At 41.2% G+C, this 21,239-nt stretch overlaps 3 protein-coding genes across 4 annotated transcripts; all 3 read left to right on the forward strand.

Annotated features, from left to right (window-relative positions):
• The first annotated feature begins 1,249 nt into the window (after positions 1–1,249).
• Positions 1,250–7,791, forward strand: LOC111669522 (calpain-2 catalytic subunit-like). The gene is made up of 21 exons (XM_023425861.2): positions 1,250–1,560; positions 2,213–2,282; positions 2,486–2,604; positions 2,935–3,068; positions 3,174–3,342; positions 3,452–3,535; positions 3,613–3,698; positions 3,790–3,864; positions 4,022–4,182; positions 4,269–4,438; positions 4,549–4,560; positions 4,736–4,947; positions 5,139–5,175; positions 5,860–5,925; positions 6,022–6,079; positions 6,171–6,235; positions 6,438–6,506; positions 6,592–6,670; positions 7,167–7,283; positions 7,400–7,458; positions 7,544–7,791. The coding sequence occupies exons 1-21, from the start codon at positions 1,324–1,326 to the stop codon at positions 7,565–7,567; spliced, it is 2,103 nt and encodes a 700-aa protein (XP_023281629.1). The 5' UTR covers positions 1,250–1,323; the 3' UTR covers positions 7,568–7,791.
• A 398-nt stretch (positions 7,792–8,189) lies between these two features.
• LOC111669521 (calpain-2 catalytic subunit-like) lies at positions 8,190–14,650 on the forward strand. 2 transcript variants are annotated; one of them, XM_023425859.2, is made up of 21 exons: positions 8,190–8,485; positions 8,751–8,820; positions 9,387–9,505; positions 9,595–9,728; positions 9,811–9,979; positions 10,083–10,166; positions 10,382–10,467; positions 11,299–11,373; positions 11,701–11,861; positions 11,951–12,120; positions 12,234–12,245; positions 12,392–12,603; positions 12,684–12,720; positions 12,811–12,876; positions 12,964–13,021; positions 13,124–13,188; positions 13,623–13,691; positions 13,801–13,879; positions 14,005–14,121; positions 14,213–14,271; positions 14,362–14,650. In XM_023425859.2, the coding sequence occupies exons 1-21, from the start codon at positions 8,249–8,251 to the stop codon at positions 14,383–14,385; spliced, it is 2,103 nt and encodes a 700-aa protein (XP_023281627.1). In that variant the 5' UTR covers positions 8,190–8,248; the 3' UTR covers positions 14,386–14,650. The 2 variants fall into 2 exon arrangements, with proteins under 2 accessions (XP_023281627.1, XP_087035264.1); XM_087179138.1 differs by lacking the exon at positions 12,234–12,245.
• Positions 14,651–18,572: 3,922 nt separating this feature from the next.
• cfl1l (cofilin 1 (non-muscle), like) lies at positions 18,573–21,157 on the forward strand. The gene is made up of 4 exons (XM_023425767.2): positions 18,573–18,689; positions 19,832–20,118; positions 20,306–20,382; positions 20,527–21,157. The coding sequence occupies exons 1-4, from the start codon at positions 18,588–18,590 to the stop codon at positions 20,661–20,663; spliced, it is 603 nt and encodes a 200-aa protein (XP_023281535.1). The 5' UTR covers positions 18,573–18,587; the 3' UTR covers positions 20,664–21,157.
• The last annotated feature ends 82 nt before the right edge of the window (positions 21,158–21,239 follow it).

Raw genomic sequence — 21,239 nt, forward strand, 5'->3', positions numbered from 1 at the left:
CTACCACTTCAACTTAGCACCACACACAGAGATCAGTGATCACAGCGTACGGAAGTATACTTACTATAAAACTCTCCACAAGTATTACAACTAAGCCCGAAAAGCAGAGGGGTATGGTTAATATTGACACTCATTTGTCGTGTAATGTTCCCAAACAATACTGTGTACACACAGCATTGAGTGGTTTATGACCCACCCTTCTACCAGCTCGGCACTGAAGAATATACTTCAGAGGAAATCAGCTCTTCAAACAAGAAAAGTTCTGACAACTGTCACCACAGGATCTGTTTCTTTAATGTCAACACATGAACTGCCTACAAGATCAGACACTCACCCTGCACCACCAGCACTGGTCTGCAGTTTAGTGACTCCTCTATATGTAGCTATAGGTCATTTAAACAGGGGTGGATTCACTACCATTCACTACCTTTTATGCATATCCTCATTTATTGTGAGTGTGAGTCTGTGGTACTTCTGAAACTTCATTACTCATCTTCATTTAAAACAAACATTGTTGTTTCAGTGCTGCTCCTCGGTGTTGCTTCTGATTGAACCAGCTGATGAGACTGACTCTGAGAATTGTTTGACCAAGGATTAGCTTTGCTTTACTTTGCATAGAGGATGTAAGAACAGAATAAGGATACAAGATCACACTTTGGAGCATAATGTGTGTGCTCCAGAGCTGACTCTGTGCAGACATCCTCCAGGCTTAGTGCTGCAATGTCATTAATATCCCACTCTTAGTCTTGCTCAATTTAACAATTGCTTCATTACATGCATTTAAGCTTCCCTTGCTCAACTCTCAGCTGTGTGTACTGAATGTAATCCTTTACAGGACCTTGGAGAAAAAACACCTCTACTGTTTTTGTTATAAATTGTTACAGAAGGCCCAACACCTAAGTTTCATGCGAATATAAATCCAACAAGTTGTTTGTTCCTTTTGCTTTTAAAGTGGAAGACAATAAATACAATACACTTCCCAGCACAAATATACACACCCAACATAACAAGTGAGGCAATGAAAATGGTCCTTCAATTTGCATTTAGGTGTGTCCGTGTTTGTATTTCAGCTGTGGCCACAACCATCTCGTTGCAGATTTGCTTAGGGTTCCTGGTGTCTGCTCTGTTCATCTCACCTGTCCATTGGAGGCCCCTCCCTGTTTGTGATCCCGCCCTGTCTTCCCATCACCTGTAGCGGCTATAAATGAGGCCGAGACAAAGACAGGTCTGGATTGTGTTCAGCTGGTGGAGGATCAGCTCACAAATCAACTCAACACAGCTCACAAAGAGGGAGTCGACATCCTGCACAACTGAGAGCTGAGGATGACTTCCACGGCAGCACGACTGGCCCGTCAAAAGGAGAAGGAACATGGCGTTGGCACCAACCAGCAGGCAGTGAAGTTCTCCCATCAAGATTATAAAACTTTGCGCCAGCAGTGTCTGGAGAGTGGACAACTGTTTGAGGACAACTGCTTTCCGGCTGAGAGCAAATCCCTGGGCTACAACGAGCTGGGACCATACTCATCCAAGACCAGGGGTGTGGTCTGGAAGAGGCCAACGGTAGGAAGCCACTGAAAAGAGACACAAAGCAATGAAAACAAAAAAGTAACATAGTTTTTACTGTAGTATTATCATCTTGTCAAAGCAAGAATTGTGGGAGAGGAGGTGAAGACAAGGAATTTAAAAAGAGGAGCTGTGACTAATTAATTTCTAACTGCATCTGGATGAGAGCACTTGGAGTAGATTCAATCAAAGCGATCAAAGAAGCTATGAGTGGTACACAGTGGTGTAAGATTACTTACATGCTCTGTGTGAGGATTAAACAAAGCTGATTTAGATGGAGATAAGTGCTCACGGATCCAGAACAAAAGGAAAAGAATTTTTAGGCTCTTAATTTCTTGTTCAGATCGTAGTGATACTCAAGTGTGTGTAAAATCTCTTCAGGGGTGTATTTTTTTTATTTTAAAGACATATCATCAAAATAAAAAAAATCATAAAATGGTCCTTCCTATTCTTCTATCTCAGTAGTGTGATACTTGAAAATCCATTTGCAATGATCGTGTTTTTTTCTGATTCTAAGTCAAAAATAGTCATTTATAGGATTCAGCATCTACAGTGTTTCATCCAGGCATCTATTCATACTTCCCATTATTAAAGGAAATATCTCTCAAAACTACCATCAAATGTTCAACTTGTTTGTGCTTCTTTATAGGAGCTCTGTTCCAACCCGAAGTTCATCGATGATGGAGCCACAAGGACGGACATTTGCCAGGGAGCTCTAGGTGAGTGGGCGGACAGAGGGTGGGTGGATGCTTTTTAGAAGGAGACCGCAAACATCTGTGGAATAAACCCTCCACCCATTCGCCATGAAGATTGCAAAAGGAAGAGCTTTGTTGGCACATGCTGTTTACAGCACTGTTGCACTGCGGTGAGCACCACATGCTGCTGCCCAATCTAAGAGCCTGTATCTGCTCTTACTGTGCAGGTGACTGCTGGCTTCTGGCTGCAATAGCCTCTCTGACTCTCGACCACAGGATCCTGGCTCGTGTGGTGCATCCAGGACAAAGTTTCACCGAAGATTATGCCGGGATCTTTCACTTCCAGGTCAGACAAGGACGCTGTTGAGTTGAGCTCATGTAGAGTTTCGTATCCAAAATCCAGCAAACTGTGCCAAATACAACAAACTGTTTCATGAAAAAATCTTCGTTACAGTAGATTATAATCAGTCAAACAGTGTAGATCATTTGCATGCATTTGACTCCAATTTTAAAGCAGTTACCCCATGTCGCCTGTGGCGTTATATGCAGAGAACAGGACAGATAATCCAGGGATCACATAGCTGCTCATGAGTTGTAAAACAGGACAGTTGAATTAAATTGGCAGTTTATGAAGTATTTGATGCCAAGGTAACTGATGGGAATATTTTCCTCTCAGTTCTGGCTGTATGGTGAGTGGGTGGATGTGGTGATCGACGACCGTTTGCCCACCAGGGATGGAAAGCTGCTGTTTGTTCACTCAGCCGAGGGCTCTGAGTTTTGGACTGCACTGCTGGAGAAAGCCTACGCTAAGTATGGATTATTCTTATTCTATCCTTTGTTTCATCAAAACGTTGATGCAGTGTGAATGTATAAATACAGCCGGTGAATCTTTTCACGTCCCTCTGTGTCTGGCAGGGTGAATGGCTGCTATGAAGCTCTGGCAGGTGGAAACACTATTGAGGGTTTTGAGGATTTCACAGGAGGAATTGCAGAGATCTACATTTTAGACAAGGCTCCAGCAAACCTCTTCCAAATCATACGGAGAGCCCTGCGCCTGGGCTCACTGCTGGGCTGCTCCATTGATGTAAGTCGGCTTTTCCTACTGATTTGCATACCAATCTGTGAACAAGCACAGCAGCCATTGTTTAGGACTGATGGCATTAGACTGAAATATTTGTTGTTGGTGCTTTCAGATAACCAGTTCCTATGAGACAGAGGCAGTTACTGCTCTCAAACTTGTGAAAGGACATGCGTACTCAGTCACTGGTGCAGAAGAGGTACAATTTAACTTTTATTGTCTTATTTTTTTTTCTGCAATGCGAGTTACCTTGCCAACTCTTGCTTTCTCCTTCAGGTTCATTACCAAGGCCGGCTGGTTCAGCTGGTCCGCATCAGGAACCCGTGGGGTCAGGTGGAGTGGAAGGGGCCTTGGAGTGACGGGTAAGTAACTGTATTCTATATCCATTAACCATCGGCTACCAGTGGTTCATTTCAAGATTTTCCTAAAATCATGATTGTTTATCTAAATTAGATCCAGTGAATGGACACACATCAGTGAAGATGAGAAAGTAAACCTGAACCATGTGGCTGAAGATGGAGAGTTCTGGTAAATCTACTGTCCTTAACTGTTCAGTTACATCATATTTTTTGTTGATACTAGAATATGGATTAATCACAATCTCTTAAATCACTACAGCAACTAGAAGTTCATGTGTGAGCAATAACATTACTTTCTTTGAGGAGAACTGTGTTTCTCTTCTCAGGATGTCCTACTCAGACTTCATCAGGCAGTTCTCCAGGCTGGAGATCTGCAACTTGACCCCAGACTCACTCAAGAGCGATAATGTGGGCCACTGGAATCATTACCAGTTTGAAGGGATGTGGAGGATCGGCTCCACTGCCGGTGGCTGCCGCAATCATACCGGTAAGAGAGAAACCATACGTACTGTATGTCTGAGCAAGTTCTTTTACTTCATTTAAATGTTGACACTTTTTTATAATGTGTTCCAGCCACATTCTCATCCAACCCACAGTTTGTGGTGCGTCTGGAGGATGTGGATGATGATCCTCTGGATGGGGAGGATGGATGCACATTTCTGGTGGGGCTGATGCAGAAGAATGGACGACAGCAGAAGAGGCTCGACCGTGAGCTTGAGAGCATTGGCTTTGCCATTTATAAGGTGTCTCAGAATAATTTGATATTTCATATGAAATCAGTACCTAGTCTGTATCTTGACTTTTTTGAATAACTGACTGATGTTCTAAAAAACTGTCTGTTTCCTTTTTACAGGTCCCAGATGAGGTCTGTATTTGTACTGGTACACTGCTCCAGTAATGATCCCTTTCTAAAAAATTACATTTTAAATGCAAAATAGACATTACAAGATGTCATTAAGAGGATCACTTGATTGTACTGTAAATTTCTGGGCTGCTGTCTGACATTCCTGTAATAAAAGTCTCCTCCTGCTAATCTTCAGTACAAAGGCCGCAGCAATGTTCATCTCGGACCTGATGTCCTGCTGCGACAGAGACCTGTGGCCAGGAGCAGCAACTTCATCAACACACGTGAAGTGTGTGACCGCTTCAAACTTCCTCCAGGGGAATACGCCATCATTCCCTCAACCTTCCACCCTCACAAGAACGCCAGCTTCATTCTCAGGGTGTTCTCAGAGAAACAGGCTGCAACCAGGTATCTGTGTTCCAGTACTAAGCAGACTGACTGATGTTTGCAGGGTAATGTAGACATCAGAGCTTTAGCTCATACAGCCATCTAGTGGACAAAGCTCAGTATAGTCTCAAATTGACAGTCACAACTACTCGTTATTTCCGTGCACATCAACAGAGAGAACTCAAGCTGTGCATTTCTATTTTTTTTTTTAGTCCACTGGAGGAGGACATTGATGCTAAATTAGAAGAGGTAAGAAAATCAACAGAACGATAAACTGCTCTTGCTTGCATTAAAGGTCCCACATTTTATAAATTGAGATTTCCATGTGTTGTTTGATTATAAAGCAGGTCTAGGTTCTATATTTATACTGTGAAAGTATCAAAGCACTCAGTCCACAGAGAAATGCACACAGCCTGTATTCAGAAAGTGACGAGCTGTCAGTGATGTGATATCAGCTGTTTGTGATGTGACAACAAAACAGTCACCACCATCAGACATGGCCCACCCGCCCACCTGGACCCACCATCCAACTTGGCAGGATTTGGTTTCTCTGAATGTTTTAATTGAAATCTGCTATATTTTTTTATTGGATCACTTAGAAAACAGCCAGCCAATCAGAAGAGAGACTCAGAGCCTCCTCTCTTCTGATTGGCTCACCGACCTGTTGTTACTAGAGCTCCAGAGAGAAGCCTGAGAGAGGAGATGTAAAACTACATTGAGATGGTTTTTGGCTCTTAAAACAACAAATATATCTTCTTATGGATCAACACTTCAAATGAAAGTGTAAAATACGGGACCTTTGATGTGAAAATGCTTTATATACTATATGTTATATTTAATGTACAAAATATTTCAAAAGGCCTGAAAATTGAAGAACAAGTGATTTTATTTGACAATAATGACACAGACTTGTCGTGTGTCTTTCTCTCACAGGAGGAGATACCTGAGAGTGATGTGGATCCTCATTTCAAGCATCTCTTCAAGCAGATTGCTGGCAATGTAGGTAAAAGGACATGAGAACAGACACTAAATGAAATGCATACACAGCTCCAAACCTGGATTACAAATTAAAATTCACATTCTAATATCAAACAGGACATGGAAGTCTCTGTCTTTGAGCTGGTTAAAATTTTGAACAACGTCGTCTCTCACCGTGAGTACTTCAGGAAAGAAAAGTTTGATTCATTTAGACACGTCATTGACTTAAGTCTTGGTGCTGGTTATGTTTTGTCTCTTTCTTGCAGGGTCTGATATCAAGACAGATGGATTCAGCCTTGAGACAGGTCGGCTGATTGTCAGCTTGCTGGATGTATCCTCTTTAAATATGAAAAATGAAAGATATACTGATTTTGTTATGGTGAGAAATATCGCCTCTAATCTGAAAATGTCCTCCCACTGTGACATCGTCTTGGTCTGGGTGCACTATAGCCTTGAGGACTAATGAATGACTAATACACGACTAATCAAAGACTTTACATGGTAAGCTTTTTATAAACCTGAACATTCCCCAGAAAGATGAAAGCAACATGTTGGGACTGATGGAGTTCCACCTGCTTTGGAGCAAAATCCAGAAATATCTGGTAAATTGTGATTTAATATGGTTTGAAATGAATTATAGTCACGTTGGATCTGTTCACACAACTCATGGCTGCCTCGATGATGTAGGAGATCTTCAAGAATCACGACACAGACAACTCTGGCACCATGAGCTCCCACGAGATGAGAGGCGCTGCCAACGAAGCAGGTAACAAACATCATCACAGGAGTAATCTCATACAATAAAATCTGACCAATTTTTTTCCCATTTTGTCATTTAGATTGTTTAAAAGACAAACTATCATCCTCTGCTGCATTTCACCTTTGGCAAAGTTTGATAACGGTTATATGGCTTGAGATTCAGGGATAATATTTAGTTAGAAAAGTAGCTATGTAGAAATATTGCAGTCAGACTCTACAGTTGGCAATACTGTTCACCAGACTCATATTGGACATGTGGGGCCTGTTACTAGCAGACTGGATAAGCCAGTTAGGGGACTCCCTCCCTACACATAGATGCCATTCATCTACACAAAGCAAGCATGGGCGAGGCTGTGCAACAAAGCTCTTCCATTATCACACAGCTAGTATCTTACACCCTTTTTACAAACTAAAACTTCCCCAGGATCAGAAATAACCCAAACCTATGAAACTGGCACAAACAAACAAACAAGCAGGAGATGATGCTGTTTTTTCTTCCACAGGTTTCCATGTCAACACTGTTGTGTTGCAGGCCATTGTCGGTCGCTACGCTGATGCTCAGTATGCCATAGACTTTGACAGCTTTGTGGGCTGCCTCATTAAACTGGAAATGCTCTTCAGTAAGTGTCAGCAAATACACCAACACCACTTCAACACATTGTGTCTCATATTAATCTGTATCAAAGAGCTGTGGCGTGTTTACATTACCAACATTTTCTTTCTCTCCCTCAACCAGAAATGTTTAAAGCTCTGGAAAAAGCTGACTCGAGGAAGATTGAGCTGGACATGCAACAGGTGTGTGAGAGGATAACAAAAGCTGCCTGTTTGTTGGCACTCCTTGTTTAGACATCTTACTGTGTGATTGTGTTTATTTTTACAGTGGCTGTGCCTGGCAATCTACTAGCTCTGCAGACAACACAAGCAAGGACCTCAGCAGGAAGACAAAGTTCAGCTATCAATCCATTACAACTCACATTTCATTTTAGAGATTAGGTAAACCCAATGAGCGAGTCATTTCACATATACTCTGCATCTTCCAAATGCTTAAAATGACATTTGCTAAACATGTACATGGGGAAACTTATGTCAAGTTAAAATGTCAAGAAAAATAAAGAAACTAAGAAACTATGAACTCTGGATTATTATTCTTATTTATAAAATCTTGCACAGTTCACACAAATTAAATGGTTAAAATAAAGAATAATCTGAAATCTGAAATATTCCTATTAAGTCGTGCTTCACTGTCCCTTCACTGTTTTCTAAATGTTGGTAAGAAATTATTCATGCAGTAACAGTAACTCTGGTGCTTAGTGGGGCCAAATGAGGCAGAAATATTGTAGACATTTAACCCGCCTGATCAAATTTCTTGTGGACAAGAATATGAGCTGCATCCTGGCCGATCACAGGCGGTCGATCAAAGCCAGATGTACAAAGGGCTGGATGAAACAGGTGAGCCAGTGCACACTGTCTGGTCTGGCAAGGGTGTGGAGACTGTTGATCTGCATATATGAAACACAGCCTGTCTAACTACACAGACATACCAGTCACAGTCGCAGACAGAGTGGACGTCGTACAAGTCTCCAAAATGTCAGGCATTGCAGCCAAGCTTCAGCACAACCGAGAGCGAGCACATGGAATTGGAACCAACTCTCACGCGGTGAAATACCTGAACCAGGACTATGAGTCGCTGAGGAGAAGCTGTCTGGAGTCTGGACAGCTGTTTGAGGATGACTGCTTTGAGGCTCTGCCCTCATCTTTAGGCTTCAATGAACTGGGACCAAATTCGGCCAAAGTTCGGGGCATCACCTGGAGGAGACCCGTGGTGGGTACAGTAGGTAGATGGAAGCATCTGCATCTTTTAAAGATTATAACTGCAGTCTCGTTTAGTCAAAGCCTAAATATGGGTGTGATTCAATGCACGGTTTTCCTGCAACGTGTCAGCACCCAAAAGATGCTACATTTCATACCTTAGCTATATGAGTAAAAAAAATCTACTGTTATGATATCCAGCAAAACATAGTGAGGTGACAAATTGTAAACCAAATAAAGTGTTTCAAAGGGTTTTTTTTTCTCCTCATTTTCTTCAGGAGTTATGTTCCAATCCAAAATTCATATTTGAAAATGCGACCAGGACTGATATTTGTCAAGGAGCACTGGGTGAGACACACACAATTGCATGTTCATGACACAATCAGATATTTACAGTATCTATTTCCATATATTTCCATCCTCAGGCATTCCAAAAATATTCAAATCATTTTGCATGTGTATCTCAGACATCATAGTTAGAACATATGAGCACAGTAACAGCTCTTCATGTTGACTTCCCTCTGTCTTTCACTGTCACCTCACTTATCCTTTTTTCTAATTTTACATTGAAATGACATATAAACCTTTTAGTAAATTCCCATGCACTGACAAGAGCTTTCACAAAGCGCCTTATAACATCTCCTTCAGTAACTCCTCTCCATCTACACCCAGTCTGCCTGTGTGGGTGAGAATGAGTTGTGTTTGCAGCTGCTGAGCAATGTGAGAGAGTCGTAACTCTGCACAGCTGAGGTGTGTGTGCATACCTGTGCAAACTGAATATCTTGGAGATGAGTCACAATGACTAAAATTATTATAAAATGTTAGAGCATTGAATCTCCTGTGTGTGTGTGTGTGTGTGTGCGTGACATGAGATTTTAGTCCCCTTTATTCTAACACTGTTTGCTTGTGCTCAGGTGACTGCTGGCTCCTGGCAGCTATCGCCTCATTGACTCTCAACAAACAGGTTCTGTCTCGGGTTGTCCCCCATGACCAAAGCTTCCAGGAGAACTATGCCGGCATCTTTCATTTTGAGGTAGAGCACAGTGAAACGCTCCACAGCTGCCTTGTTCTAGAGGTGAAGTGGCACGAACAATTTTGATTTTACTTGTTGTGTCGTCTCAGTTCTGGCAGTTTGGTGAGTGGGTGGATGTGGTGGTCGATGACCGTTTGCCCACCAGAGATGGAAAGCTGCTGTTTGTTCACTCAGAGGAGGGCTCAGAGTTTTGGAGTGCACTGCTGGAGAAAGCCTACGCCAAGTATGGAGCTACAGAAAATCTGGATACCTTTCTGTCGGTTTCTCTTTGTGTTCTAATCTTTCATGAATCCTTTTCCCTTCAGGCTGAATGGATGCTATGAGGCTCTCTCTGGAGGCAGCACCACTGAAGGTTTCGAGGACTTCACCGGAGGCATAGCTGAGAGGCATGACCTGAGCAGGGCAGATCCCCATCTATTCAAAATCATTAAGAAGGCCTTGGACAGAGGCTCCCTTCTGGGATGCTCCATTGATGTTTGTTTGGGCTTCTTGTTTCACTCTCATGTAGCATGGTTGGGGATTTTCTTTTTGGAATCTGGTAGTTTTCAAGCTCACAAGTTTATCCTCTCCGTCCCAGATCACCAGTGCGTCCGACTCCGAGGCTGTCACATATCGCAAGCTGGTGAAGGGCCACGCCTATTCAGTGACAGGAGCGGAGCAGGTGAGCTAATGTGATTGTCCACTGTTTACCACACAGGTCATCCAGGTGCATGTGAAGCCGCAGTGGCCACAGTGGCAAATAAATATGCTGCATATTGTGATAGATGCTACAATTTCATTTAGCTGTGCTATGGTTCTACCCCTTTTTATTATATTTATATTGTTTTTAGAGTTTCCCTTTTCTATCTTTTATTCTGACCCCTCATTCTGCGGCAGGTGGAGTACAGAGGAGGCAGGGAGAAGCTGATCAGGATCAGAAACCCATGGGGTCAGGTGGAGTGGAATGGAGCCTGGAGCGACAAGTGAGTGTTGTGCACTTTTTGGGAGTTTTAATGGCAGGACATAAACAATAGACATGCGCATATTAGCTCTAAGTTATTAGCTATTAGTTATTAGGAACCACTCCAGAGAGGTTATAGCCCCGTTAGCATCACGTGGCTCGAGGGAGGCCAGTGTGGGTTGGTCCAGGCTGAAATATGGCACAGATATCCGTGGTGCCCAGAGGATGAATCCTTATCCTAATCCTAATGACATTGGTGATGCCCTGACTCCCTCCTCATTTGTGGTTTTGAGTGAAATATCTCTACAACATTTGAATTCATTGCCATGAAAATTGGTGCTTCTTATAAATGGTCTTTCTCATCTCACACCTCTTGCGTTGTTCATACATGTTATAGGACCCAGCCTAGTTGAAACACCTATTTGTTTTAGGGTTTCAAGGTTATTAAGTCTTTGTTTATTTCATCATGAATGCAACACACAGAGACATACATACACACCCAGTGGAATGGCTGGTAAATCCTGTTGTAAAATAAGCCTGTTGCACAGACTCCGGTTGTAAAGCTTACTTCTGTGCTCGAGGTGGAATTCACTGAAGCTCCTGGCCGCCTCTGCCTGCCTGCCTTTCCGCCTGTTGGTAAATAACTCCCGACTGTGTTTAGCTCCACGGGCAGAGGTGAAGCTTGTGAACAGGCAAGGCAGGCCACTGCTCGGTGCCCCGAGGGCTAACAAACTCAACTCCACAGATGATTTACAGTGTTATCTCAGTTTTCAGTAAAGCCTGCACATACAATCACAAAGTTTCCAACACCGCTCAGTAGGAAACCTCCTTAATATCTTTCTTTTTTTTCTAGTTCTTCTGAATGGAGATATGTGAGCTCTGATGATCGGCAGAGGCTGACGAACCGCTCTGAGGACGGGGAGTTCTGGTAAATCTCACTGAAACCATTTTTCTTCACCAAGCTCCACACACCAAACAGAGGTTTACAATATGGTTTAATCTACTAAATACCCCTGTAATAACAACGCAGCAGTAAATGGGAAATACTCTCAGTGTATCCATTTTTAAAATTATGTTTTAAAGGGCAAACCCATCACTATTGAGTGACATGAACCTTTTTCTAAGTTCCTGTATTACATTAGAGTAAGCAGTGTTAAGGTCAAAGGTCACAATGTCCAGCAAGCAAATAAATCCCTGGATTTCTAGCAAGAAAAGATGTGACTTTTCCATTTTCCTCATTCTGTTTTTCCCACAGGATGTCATTTTCTGACTTCCTGCGCCAATACTCTCGCCTTGAGATCTGCAACCTCACCCCTGATGCTCTCACAGGCGACGAGTACAAGAAATGGGCAGAGTCTGAGTTTGAAGACACATGGAGAAGGGGTGTTTCAGCTGGCGGCTGCAGAAACTATCCTAGTACAACCACTTTTACCATCTTCCCTCCAGATTTGAATCCAGTGCTGGCTCATATGTGTCATGAACTAACCCTTACTCCCCTTTCCTAGATTCATTCTGGATGAATCCTCAGTTTGTCATAAAGCTGGATGAGGTGGATGATGACCCTGATGATGGTGAGGAAGGCTGCACCTTCATTGTGGGCTTGATGCAGAAGAACAGGCGCCGTATGAGGAAAATGGGGGAGGACTTGCAGACCGTCGGCTTTGCCATCTATGAGGTAAGAAGCTGCCTTTAAGATGACAAAGTCAGTGATAACACTTGCGTCAGTAGAGACAGTATTTGCTGCGTTTTCACATATTCTCACATTTTTGATTTTTCCTATTTTTCTAGCTGCCGGAGGAGGTATGTAAGCAAAGATGAAGACACTTGATGAGCCTTCATTTTTCATGACAAATGAGTATTGGACTGTTGCATTATTGCTCAATTTTCAGCCCTCAAAATTCAAACTGTCATGCAGATATTTACACAATATATGTGTCATTTTCCAGTACTCTGGCAAAAGGCAGGTGCACCTGAAGAAAAACTTCTTCCTGTCCAACTGTTCAGCGGCGCGCTCCGAGACCTTCATCAACCTGCGGGAAGTGTGCAACCGCTTCAATCTTCCCCCTGGAGAATACCTCATCATCCCCTCCACCTTTGAGCCCAACAAGAATGGAGACTTCTACGTGCGAGTGTTCTCTGAGAAACAGGCTGATTTCCAGTATGTAATAAGTGCAATGTCATAATCACAATAATCACAGCATTAAAAATGATCATAGAAGTGTGACCTCTCGCTTTCAGAGAGATTGATGATCCCGTGGACTGCCATGTTGAGCAGGTAAAGTCACATCCCCTGATGTATTCTTTTGAAAATGAATATTAATATTAACATTTTAGGAAGACAAAGTGATTTCCTTGTCATCTCCAGATTAATATTGATGAAGATGACATCAGTGACAGATTCAAGAGACTGTTTGGACAGCTCGCTGGACATGTGAGTAAGCTTAAGATTTGATCCATCACCTCATGGTCTCCAGTCTTTGTTACAATGGTTTACACGTCTGTGTCATGTGCTTCGTAGGACACGGAGATTTGTGTGTTTGAGCTGCAGAGACTCCTCAACAGAGTGATGGTGAAGAGTAAGAGAAATGATTTCTTTTTCTCTCAGGAGTATTCAGTATGTGCATTAATGTGCACTTGACCCTCACACCAATGTATTCCTATGTTTTACTGATTCTCAGGAGATGACATAAAAACCAGTGGCTTTAGCCTTGTGACTTGCCGCAACATGGTCAATCTGCTGGATGTATCCTTCCTTCTTATTCTAAGCCATGTCAGGAGAAATTGACAAAATCTTTAACCTATTAACCTCAAGTTTTCCTCCTTTTGTTTTCCCTCATGTTGCCTGAAAAGAATAGAAAGTTGATGCCTTACACAAAATGTGGTATACAGCTACAGTGGCAAGCAGCCAGTTAGTTTAGCTTGACGTAAACATTGAAAACAAGGGGAAACAGCTAGCCTGGCTGTGTCAAAATGTATAACTAAATTCACTTACAGAACCTCCAAAGCTCACAAATTAATGCAAAACCTGCCTGACAAATTTGGTATCTTGGTAAACTGCACAGCATGAGTTTACCGACTGACCCACAAGCCCTGTCATGTCTGACAGAGGGCCGGTGCATGCCGCACATTACTCTGTGTGGGGGCATGTTGCAAGTTTCCTTAACATGCTCTTCAAAGAAAGATGGAAGCGGCAAGCTGGGACTGGTAGAATTCAAGATCCTGTGGACAAAGATTGAGAAGTTCCTGGTGTGTTCCTTGTTTGTTTGTATTGACATTAACATACCATGTGTAACATACAGTAGATTATTAGTAGAATGATGATAGTGCATATTAAATGTGTTGGGCTCTCCATTAGGATCTGTACAAAGAGAGAGACATGGACCAAAGTGGGTGTATGAGCGCCTCTGAGATGCGGATGGCTGTTGAGGCTGCTGGTGAGAAGTCTTTTTCACAAATGATATTTTTGTGTTCTCAACACTCTACACTTGTTCCTCTAACACTTAAGAGAGTAAAGAGAGAGTTTGCATGAAACAGCCGGTGGTGTGCTTTTCTCTCACAGGTTTCTCCCTCAACAACCCTCTGCATCAGATCATCGTGGCCCGCTACAGTGAACCAAACCTCACTATTGACTTTGACAACTTTGTGTGCTGCCTGATCCGCTTAGAGTCACTCTTCAGTGAGTATTTGTTCTTGTCGGCACATATTTTAATCCGACTGATGCTGCAGATGTCATGTAGAGTTCTGATGCCTACTTTCATTTACAACAGACACCTTCAAGACCCTGGACAAGGATGGCTCTGGTAAGATAGAGCTGAGTTTTATGGAGGTAAGAGCCTGTTTTTGATAATGAAACAACAATATGAAGTGATGGTTTATAGGACCACAAAGTGACTTGTGCCTGTGTTTTCATCCACAGTGGCTGAATCTGACGATGGTGTAGAGGAGCTCTGACTGTTTACAGTTGAAGAACCAAGACTTGGGTTGAAGTGTCGTCATATCTGAATATTTTACTACACGTTTGCGAGTGAATGTCAGTTTGTGCCTTGTGTACAATTTAATTAATGGATACTAATTTTGAGAGAAAATAATTACTGATGGTTTGATTGTTCAGAAACATAAAAGTTTAATAATACAATTAAAGCCATAATCTCCCACAAATGGTAATGTGTTTATTCAGTACTCAATAAAAAGATATATAAAGATTGTATGTTGTCTGTTCTTTCAGGGTCTAGCTTAAATGACTTAGTTTTACATTTTGGCAAATATTCACTTCCTTGCAGAGAGTTAAGTGACAGGATCGAAACCATCATATTAGTATTTTGAACATGCAGCCAGCAACCAATAAGCTTCTCTTAGCATAAGTAGTGGGAAACAGCTAGCCCTTCTCTGTCCAAACAGGTACCAAAATTCCTCTGTCAGCACCTGGCAAGCTCATTTGTCTAGTTGTGCAATAACCACAGTGCAAGACTGATGTCAGGATCACTGCATCTGTGGTGAAATTGTGTTTACTGTGTGTGTTGTGTATTGTATATTCGATAGAAGGATTATTGTTTGTTTGTTTTTTTTACATTTGGACAGAGCCAGGCTGATCCCAGTCAGTATGCTAAGCTAAGCTAACCAGTGCTAGCTTCCTATTTACCATACAGACATGTCATATTCTTAGGTAACTCTTAGCAAGATGGCAAAAAAATTATATTCCCCCGAAATGTTCAACGACTCTTTTAATGTTCGCATAAACTTACTGCCACTGACGACATCTGTGATCAAAGAAATGAAAAAGGATTGTGGAAATGCGATAATATATCGTAGCTCTGTGTGGCATCTCTTCCCTTTCCTTTGGTAGAATAACAATAAAACCTGTGTACTGAAAAAGCTACTTACCACATCAACATATCTCTCATGCTAATTTTTTTCTGTAGACAATTGTTGCAAAGCAAACTGTCCTCTAAGCTTGTTGTTTCGGGTCATTATTCTAAGTGGCACATTTTCAACAGTCAACTGAGTAAATATAACTGACCACACCCAACAATACTCCATCAGACATGAAACTTGAACCAAGTCCGAACCAATAGTCTTTACAGACCAACCCAACTCTGTGTGAACGGTGAAAGCAGGGTGTCATGTTGCGAGACAAGGTCATGAAAAACATTCTTACCTGTAAGTCAAAAAGTTCAAGTAGCTAAAAACAACTTTCTAAAATGACAACTGCAGTGACTCAGCCAATAGCAGGCCTCCGAATTCAGCTTCATGCACACTTTGACATGAATAAGACTGTTCTATGTTCATTGTATCCAAATTATATATGCTTCTATACACTGCACCATGCAAGAGGAAGGTTTATAGATGTTTCACTAAAAGTCAATATCAGTGTTTGCTAAATATCCTTTGATGCGTGCAACGGGTCTATATGGAAAAATATTCATAAAAATCTCAAGTGAATTTAAGAAGGACTTTGGAACCATTTCAAAAACTATCTGTGGAGGTTCTTTAAAATGTTCATTTGTTAATAAGATACGTATTTAATTAATGATGTTTCTCTCCAAAACAGAGAAAACAGGAGTCAACCTGAAAAACGAATCCTGTCCTTACTCCTGTACTTATGAACTTATTTTCCTATTCATTGTTTTTCCTTTGGAACACACATCTAACTCCTTATACACACCTGCCCTGGTCTTCGGAGGCAAGTGTTAACATGGCAAATTCAGTCCCATAGTACTTCAGTAATTTACCAGTAGAGGTCAGAGTTCTCATAGAGTTTGGTTTTCTGCTTTGACGTCACTGACTGGGTTGTGGTCAAAACTGCAATGTGCTTGCAGCAGCATGAAGTTTTCAGCTCACACAGAGCTATGCAGCAGCCATTTCCTGTCCTGTGTGGTTCTGGGTTGTATTTCCCCTTTTACTACTCCGAAAAGCTGCTACCAGCTGCCGAAGCCAGGCCTCACCACAGTTATGGCAATAAACCTAAAAATCAACCCTCAAGCCACCAAACGAGAGCTTTCTGTGGATAACTATTATACTACTGCTAAACACACTGTCAAAAGTTTGACATACATAGTATATTGATGACTTTTCTTCTTTCCGTTGCCACTCACGGATTCCAGTGCTTGCAATGCAATTGTTTGAGGGTAAACCTTGACATGTGCTGGCATTTAGGCACCCTGCTTTTTGGAACAGGATGTGGGACGGGCCTCTGACTCTGTAAACTAATAATCATCGCAGGGGAAGCAAGGCCACTGTGATGCTGAAGCAGAGTATCTGTATTTAAAAATAGTCACTTCAGAGGAGCGGAGGGGTTTATTGTGCACTAAATTCTCCAACAAAAGGACCTAAACTACGTGTATCATCTAAAAAAGATGAAGAATGTTATTTTCTCATTTGCCAAAAAGACAGTTCAGCAGTTTACATGGGAAATGACTCTTTTTGTCATTGGACATATTTTTCAATTGGTCTCATTAAAGCGCTGAAGAAATTCTTTGTGTCTGTGTGTGAGATTCATAAATATTGTATAATCTTTACTCACAAGCGATGACTGACTGACATGCTGCAATTCAGCTATTTTAAGATAGAACAAAGATTTGGGCATAATACAGAGAGGATGGGCTCGACTTGGTTTGCCAGGGTGCTACCAGCCAAGAAAGTGCAAAACACAGGGATAGTTAAAAAAAAGAAAATGAAATGAAATTTGGCATAGTTGTACTTGTGCAAAACTCTCCTCCACTTACAGACTGGAAACAGGACTATAAGGTATTATGAATCTTTTTTTTCCAAATTGCAAGACTGTAATTCAGATCATTTGCTTAAGTAAATATAGAAATATCACTGTATACAAATACTCTGTTACAAGAAGATATAGAAGTATAACTGACGCTATAGCACACCTGAGTCACGCCTGCAGCTGCCAGCACTTCCTCTCTCATAGGACGCTGATTGGTCCGAAACACGGCGATACTTCCACAAGTGAACAGCTTGGACCTCGCCAAGATGGATTCTGGCTTGTGAGAAATCCACCTGCCTCACAAGGTTGAGTAACTAAAGTTATAATATAAACACAATGGAGTAAAAGTATAAAGCAGCAGAAAATGGAACTGCTCAGCGACATACAAGTACCTCAAAATTGCATGTAAGAATTGCACTTGCATAAATGTACTTAGTTGCTTTCCACCATTGGAGAAGGCATGGTCTGGGACCAGACAAAGTGGCAGGGGGGGCATGGTTCCCCTCCTGTGACATGGGCCCCTAATTCCCAGCTACACTCCTGGACTTTAAGAAGAGAGAGAAGTTTCAGATTTTATTATTCTAAAGACAAACATGGAAAACTACAATGTCAAATGGCCCTATATGAATACATTTACTTTTTGTTTCTTGTTTTCTTCTTTTGACCTGATGAAGACGTGACTGACATCAAACTTTGAATCAGTGCAGTCTTTTTTCAACATGGGTGTCACCTATGTACATTTCCACTCTAGAGAAGAACAGCTCTGCGACTGGGTCTGCGAGTCATATTAACTGCACTGACTCCTCACAGAAGCTAACTGGAGAAAAACATCTATGAAACTGAAACAACGGTTGAAAATTTACACTTGAAGTTCACATCTTCAAGTTATTTGGTGGTAAATATGTGTAACATTTGCTGTGTTCAGTGTCGAACTGGATAGAAAGGAATCATGTTTTTGTACGTCTGACTACTGACTACTGGAATCTGATGGAGACCTACCAGCTCTCTTTCAACAGGTAGACGGATAAATCCTTTTGGCACATCTGTGCAGTCATCCTACCTTTTACCTTATAAGGTCATTGAACTGCATCTCAGCAGCAGATGAGTTCAAAATATGGACAGGTATGTTCTCCATATAAGGGTGTTATGTGCTGCACCCACCCATGACTGGCTCAGGCTCACCTGGGGCTTCTGCCTAAAAAAAAGGAAGATCTGTTCCTCTGTCAAACTAAAGCAGAGGGGCAGGTTGAGAAAAATGTTTGTACTGCGCCAGACAATGATGTACATACTATATTTATTGTGATTTAGGCTTCAAATGTAATGTGATTAAATGCGTATGCTGAGGTTGAATCTGAAACTGTCACACCTGGGAAGACGGGGGTGGACCTACTTTTGGAGGTGTGCTCATTTACCACAGCCCCTCCTACATGAGTCAACCTGCTCTCCTTCCTTATGACCCCCTCAGCATTTTGACTGCTGCTGCCATTTTTTCTCTGCTGCCTGCTCCTTCACAGATCACAAGCAAAATGGTGAGTAGCTTTCTCAAAGAATTTGGCTGTCAGTTAACAACTTCTTCGTTGTGATGTGTGTGCAGCACTGAACATGTAATCTAGAGGTGATTGAGGTGATTTAAAATGTCATATCCTCATTTTAACGATATTTTAGGGGAAAAAAATGTGTAAACTCAGATGTTGTCTTGGATTGATGTTTGCTGTTTTTAGAAAAAAAGGTTTGCTGAGTAAAAGGAGGCTTTTGGTGTTTGCAAGAGGTTATTCAAGGTGTGGTTTTGCCTCCAAAATGGAGGGAGCTTTGTTCGTTCTTGAAATCTGTTCTGAGAGAATCCCTTGGGGCGGTCTTTCTTGTGCGAACTTGTTCCACAATGACTGGAATGTGACAGAGCCAAGGCCATGAAAATTCATAGGGAAGCTCCACTCATGGTGTGCGACTGCTAAACAAGCTTGTAGAGTATCTGCACATTGAGCTGCCTAAATAACATTTAAAACTTCTCTCCATAGTCTAGTTTTGAAGAACTTCCTGTTTCTTCATCTTTCAGTTCTGCTTTCTGTCTCAAAACCAAAGTACGAATGAACATCATCTGCTCGAGTATAAGCCAAGGCCCAAATCTTCCCACAGTGTTCCTACTGTGATGTACTTTCATCATTCTTCTCATCTGATGAGAATTTATACACTTACCTGGCACATTAGGCTTGGTGCTGAACTTAGTAAATCTCATGATTAAAAATGACAAGGAAGTAGTGTTTGCTTTCTCCCCTTTTTTTTTTTTTTATTTTTTTTATTTTTTTTATTTTGTATGAAATGAATGAAATTCAACCATTTGCACCTCCTCTTTACGCAAACTTTTCAAATACAAGATCTTACAATTGCAATTGAACAATTTAAGTAAATGTAAGTTACAAATGCAATTATAGTTGGGTTTTTTTTTGTCTTTGTGTGTGTTCTCTTTCGATCCGTCTTAAAGCATTAGTATGTGGAACATGAGATTTAGATAGACCCTGACTTTCTTTAGCTCAATGACGTGACCTGTGGGGTTACTACCTTCTAAAGGAGCACACCAACAAAATATTGTATCGACAAAACATGTTTGACTTTTCTTTTTCTTTTCTTTTTTACTAAATATGGACATGTAATGTTTTGTGTTTTCTCATAACAGGCATCTGGAGTAAAAGTCGCTGATCAAGTGAAGGACCTCTACAATGAGATGAAAGTAGTGAAAAATGATGCTGATCAGATGGATCGTATAAGACTGGTGGTATTTAAAATCGGCAATGGTCTCATTGACATGGAGAAAATTTTCCGGCAAAAGGAAATGGAGGACACAGATGTATTCAAGTTCTTTGTGGGTCTGCTGAAGCCGGATGAGTGCCGCTACATGCTGTATGACTGCCACTTTGAAACCAAGGAATCACTTAAAAAGGAAGAACTGGTCTTTGTGATGTGGTAAGTCCTTGTATTGTCACTAAAGCATAACTACTACATTTATTTTTCCAACTGCATCTGCAACGAGAGCCAATCTTATGCTGAGGATACATAATCTTATGTGTATATGAGAATAATCCTGTTACAGTATACAGTCCCAGTGTGCCAGACTTAATGACAAAGGGATTATGATTTTTCTTCATGCCAGGGCGCCTGAAAATGCACCTGTCAAAGAAAAAATGAACTACGCTAGCTCAAAAGAATCCATGAGGAAGATCTTGACAGGTAAATGTTTTTCCACTTTGTTAAATTTGATCAAATCTTAATTCTAGTAGAAGCACCACAGTTTAAAATGCAACAATCACATTAACTGTATTAATTGGTAGAATAGTGATCCCTCTTTTTAACTAACGCTTATGTCTTCAACAGGTATCAAACATCAGCTGCAGGTAAATGACCTTGCAGATTTGTCCAACAGGGATTCGTTTGCAGCAGAAATGGGGAAAGATATAGTCACGCTTGAGGGCCACGCTGTGCAGCCTGCCTCTAAATCAAAGTCAAGTTAAGAGGATTTGAGATGATAACACCAAAGTTTCCAAACCAATTTTGCTTTGAACCAATCCAAAAAAAAAAAAAAAAAAAGCTTAAAGAGAAGAGTTGGGCTCTGGATGGGATTAGATTCCTGTAACACAAACCTTTAATGTTTAATGTCCAGTCAGCACCAGTTTGGCTGTGAAATCAATCTCATTCAGATTTAATTGTATTCATTATTTGACATATCCATATACACTGATACTATTTTGTGTCATGTGACTCTTGGTACATTTAGACTTCTCATATCAGTAATTTGCTGTTTTTATGTACATACATGCTGTTTGAAAAGTTTACTGGGTCAAAAATAGCTGGGCCTATAAGTTCGATAAATGTGTTTTTCTAGACTGTTACACTTTGATGGAAACCTGTAAAGACTTTTGCAAAGAAAAAAAAAAACAAATGTTTCAATGAAAATGCAGCAGTCGGTGCACTGTCTGAGTATTGTCAAATAAATTCAATGCAATCAGCTGTTTACTTTGTTTCTTTTTTAAATCAAATCTCTTTTCAGTTTTTAGAAGACAGAATGTTACTGGTACTCTGGCTTTAAT

The sequence above is a fragment of the Seriola lalandi genome, unplaced genomic scaffold, assembly GCF_002814215.2.
Source record: "Seriola lalandi dorsalis isolate HSWRI2012SDOR001 ecotype SW California unplaced genomic scaffold, Sedor1 jcf7180002054795, whole genome shotgun sequence".
Classification (NCBI taxonomy): Eukaryota; Metazoa; Chordata; class Actinopteri; order Carangiformes; family Carangidae; genus Seriola; species Seriola lalandi.

What these genes read in the sequence shown, in the direction of transcription:
- LOC111669522 (XM_023425861.2), top strand. Translation starts at nt 1,324, where the DNA reads ATGACTTCCACGGCAGCACGACTGGCCCGTCAAAAGGAGAAGGAACAT. An exon ending in CCGGGATCTTTCACTTCCAG is followed by an intron (nt 2,605 to 2,934) that starts GTCAGACAAGGA and finishes TTTTCCTCTCAG; the next exon opens with TTCTGGCTGTATGGTGAGTG. An exon ending in CAGTCACTGGTGCAGAAGAG is followed by an intron (nt 3,536 to 3,612) that starts GTACAATTTAAC and finishes TTTCTCCTTCAG; the next exon opens with GTTCATTACCAAGGCCGGCT.
- LOC111669521 (XM_023425859.2), top strand. Translation starts at nt 8,249, where the DNA reads ATGTCAGGCATTGCAGCCAAGCTTCAGCACAACCGAGAGCGAGCACAT. An exon ending in CGGCTGCAGAAACTATCCTA is followed by an intron (nt 11,862 to 11,950) that starts GTACAACCACTT and finishes CCCCTTTCCTAG; the next exon opens with ATTCATTCTGGATGAATCCT. An exon ending in TGGACTGCCATGTTGAGCAG is followed by an intron (nt 12,721 to 12,810) that starts GTAAAGTCACAT and finishes TGTCATCTCCAG; the next exon opens with ATTAATATTGATGAAGATGA.
- cfl1l (XM_023425767.2), top strand. Translation starts at nt 18,588, where the DNA reads ATGAGTCAACCTGCTCTCCTTCCTTATGACCCCCTCAGCATTTTGACT. An exon ending in GAACTGGTCTTTGTGATGTG is followed by an intron (nt 20,119 to 20,305) that starts GTAAGTCCTTGT and finishes TCTTCATGCCAG; the next exon opens with GGCGCCTGAAAATGCACCTG. An exon ending in CATGAGGAAGATCTTGACAG is followed by an intron (nt 20,383 to 20,526) that starts GTAAATGTTTTT and finishes TGTCTTCAACAG; the next exon opens with GTATCAAACATCAGCTGCAG.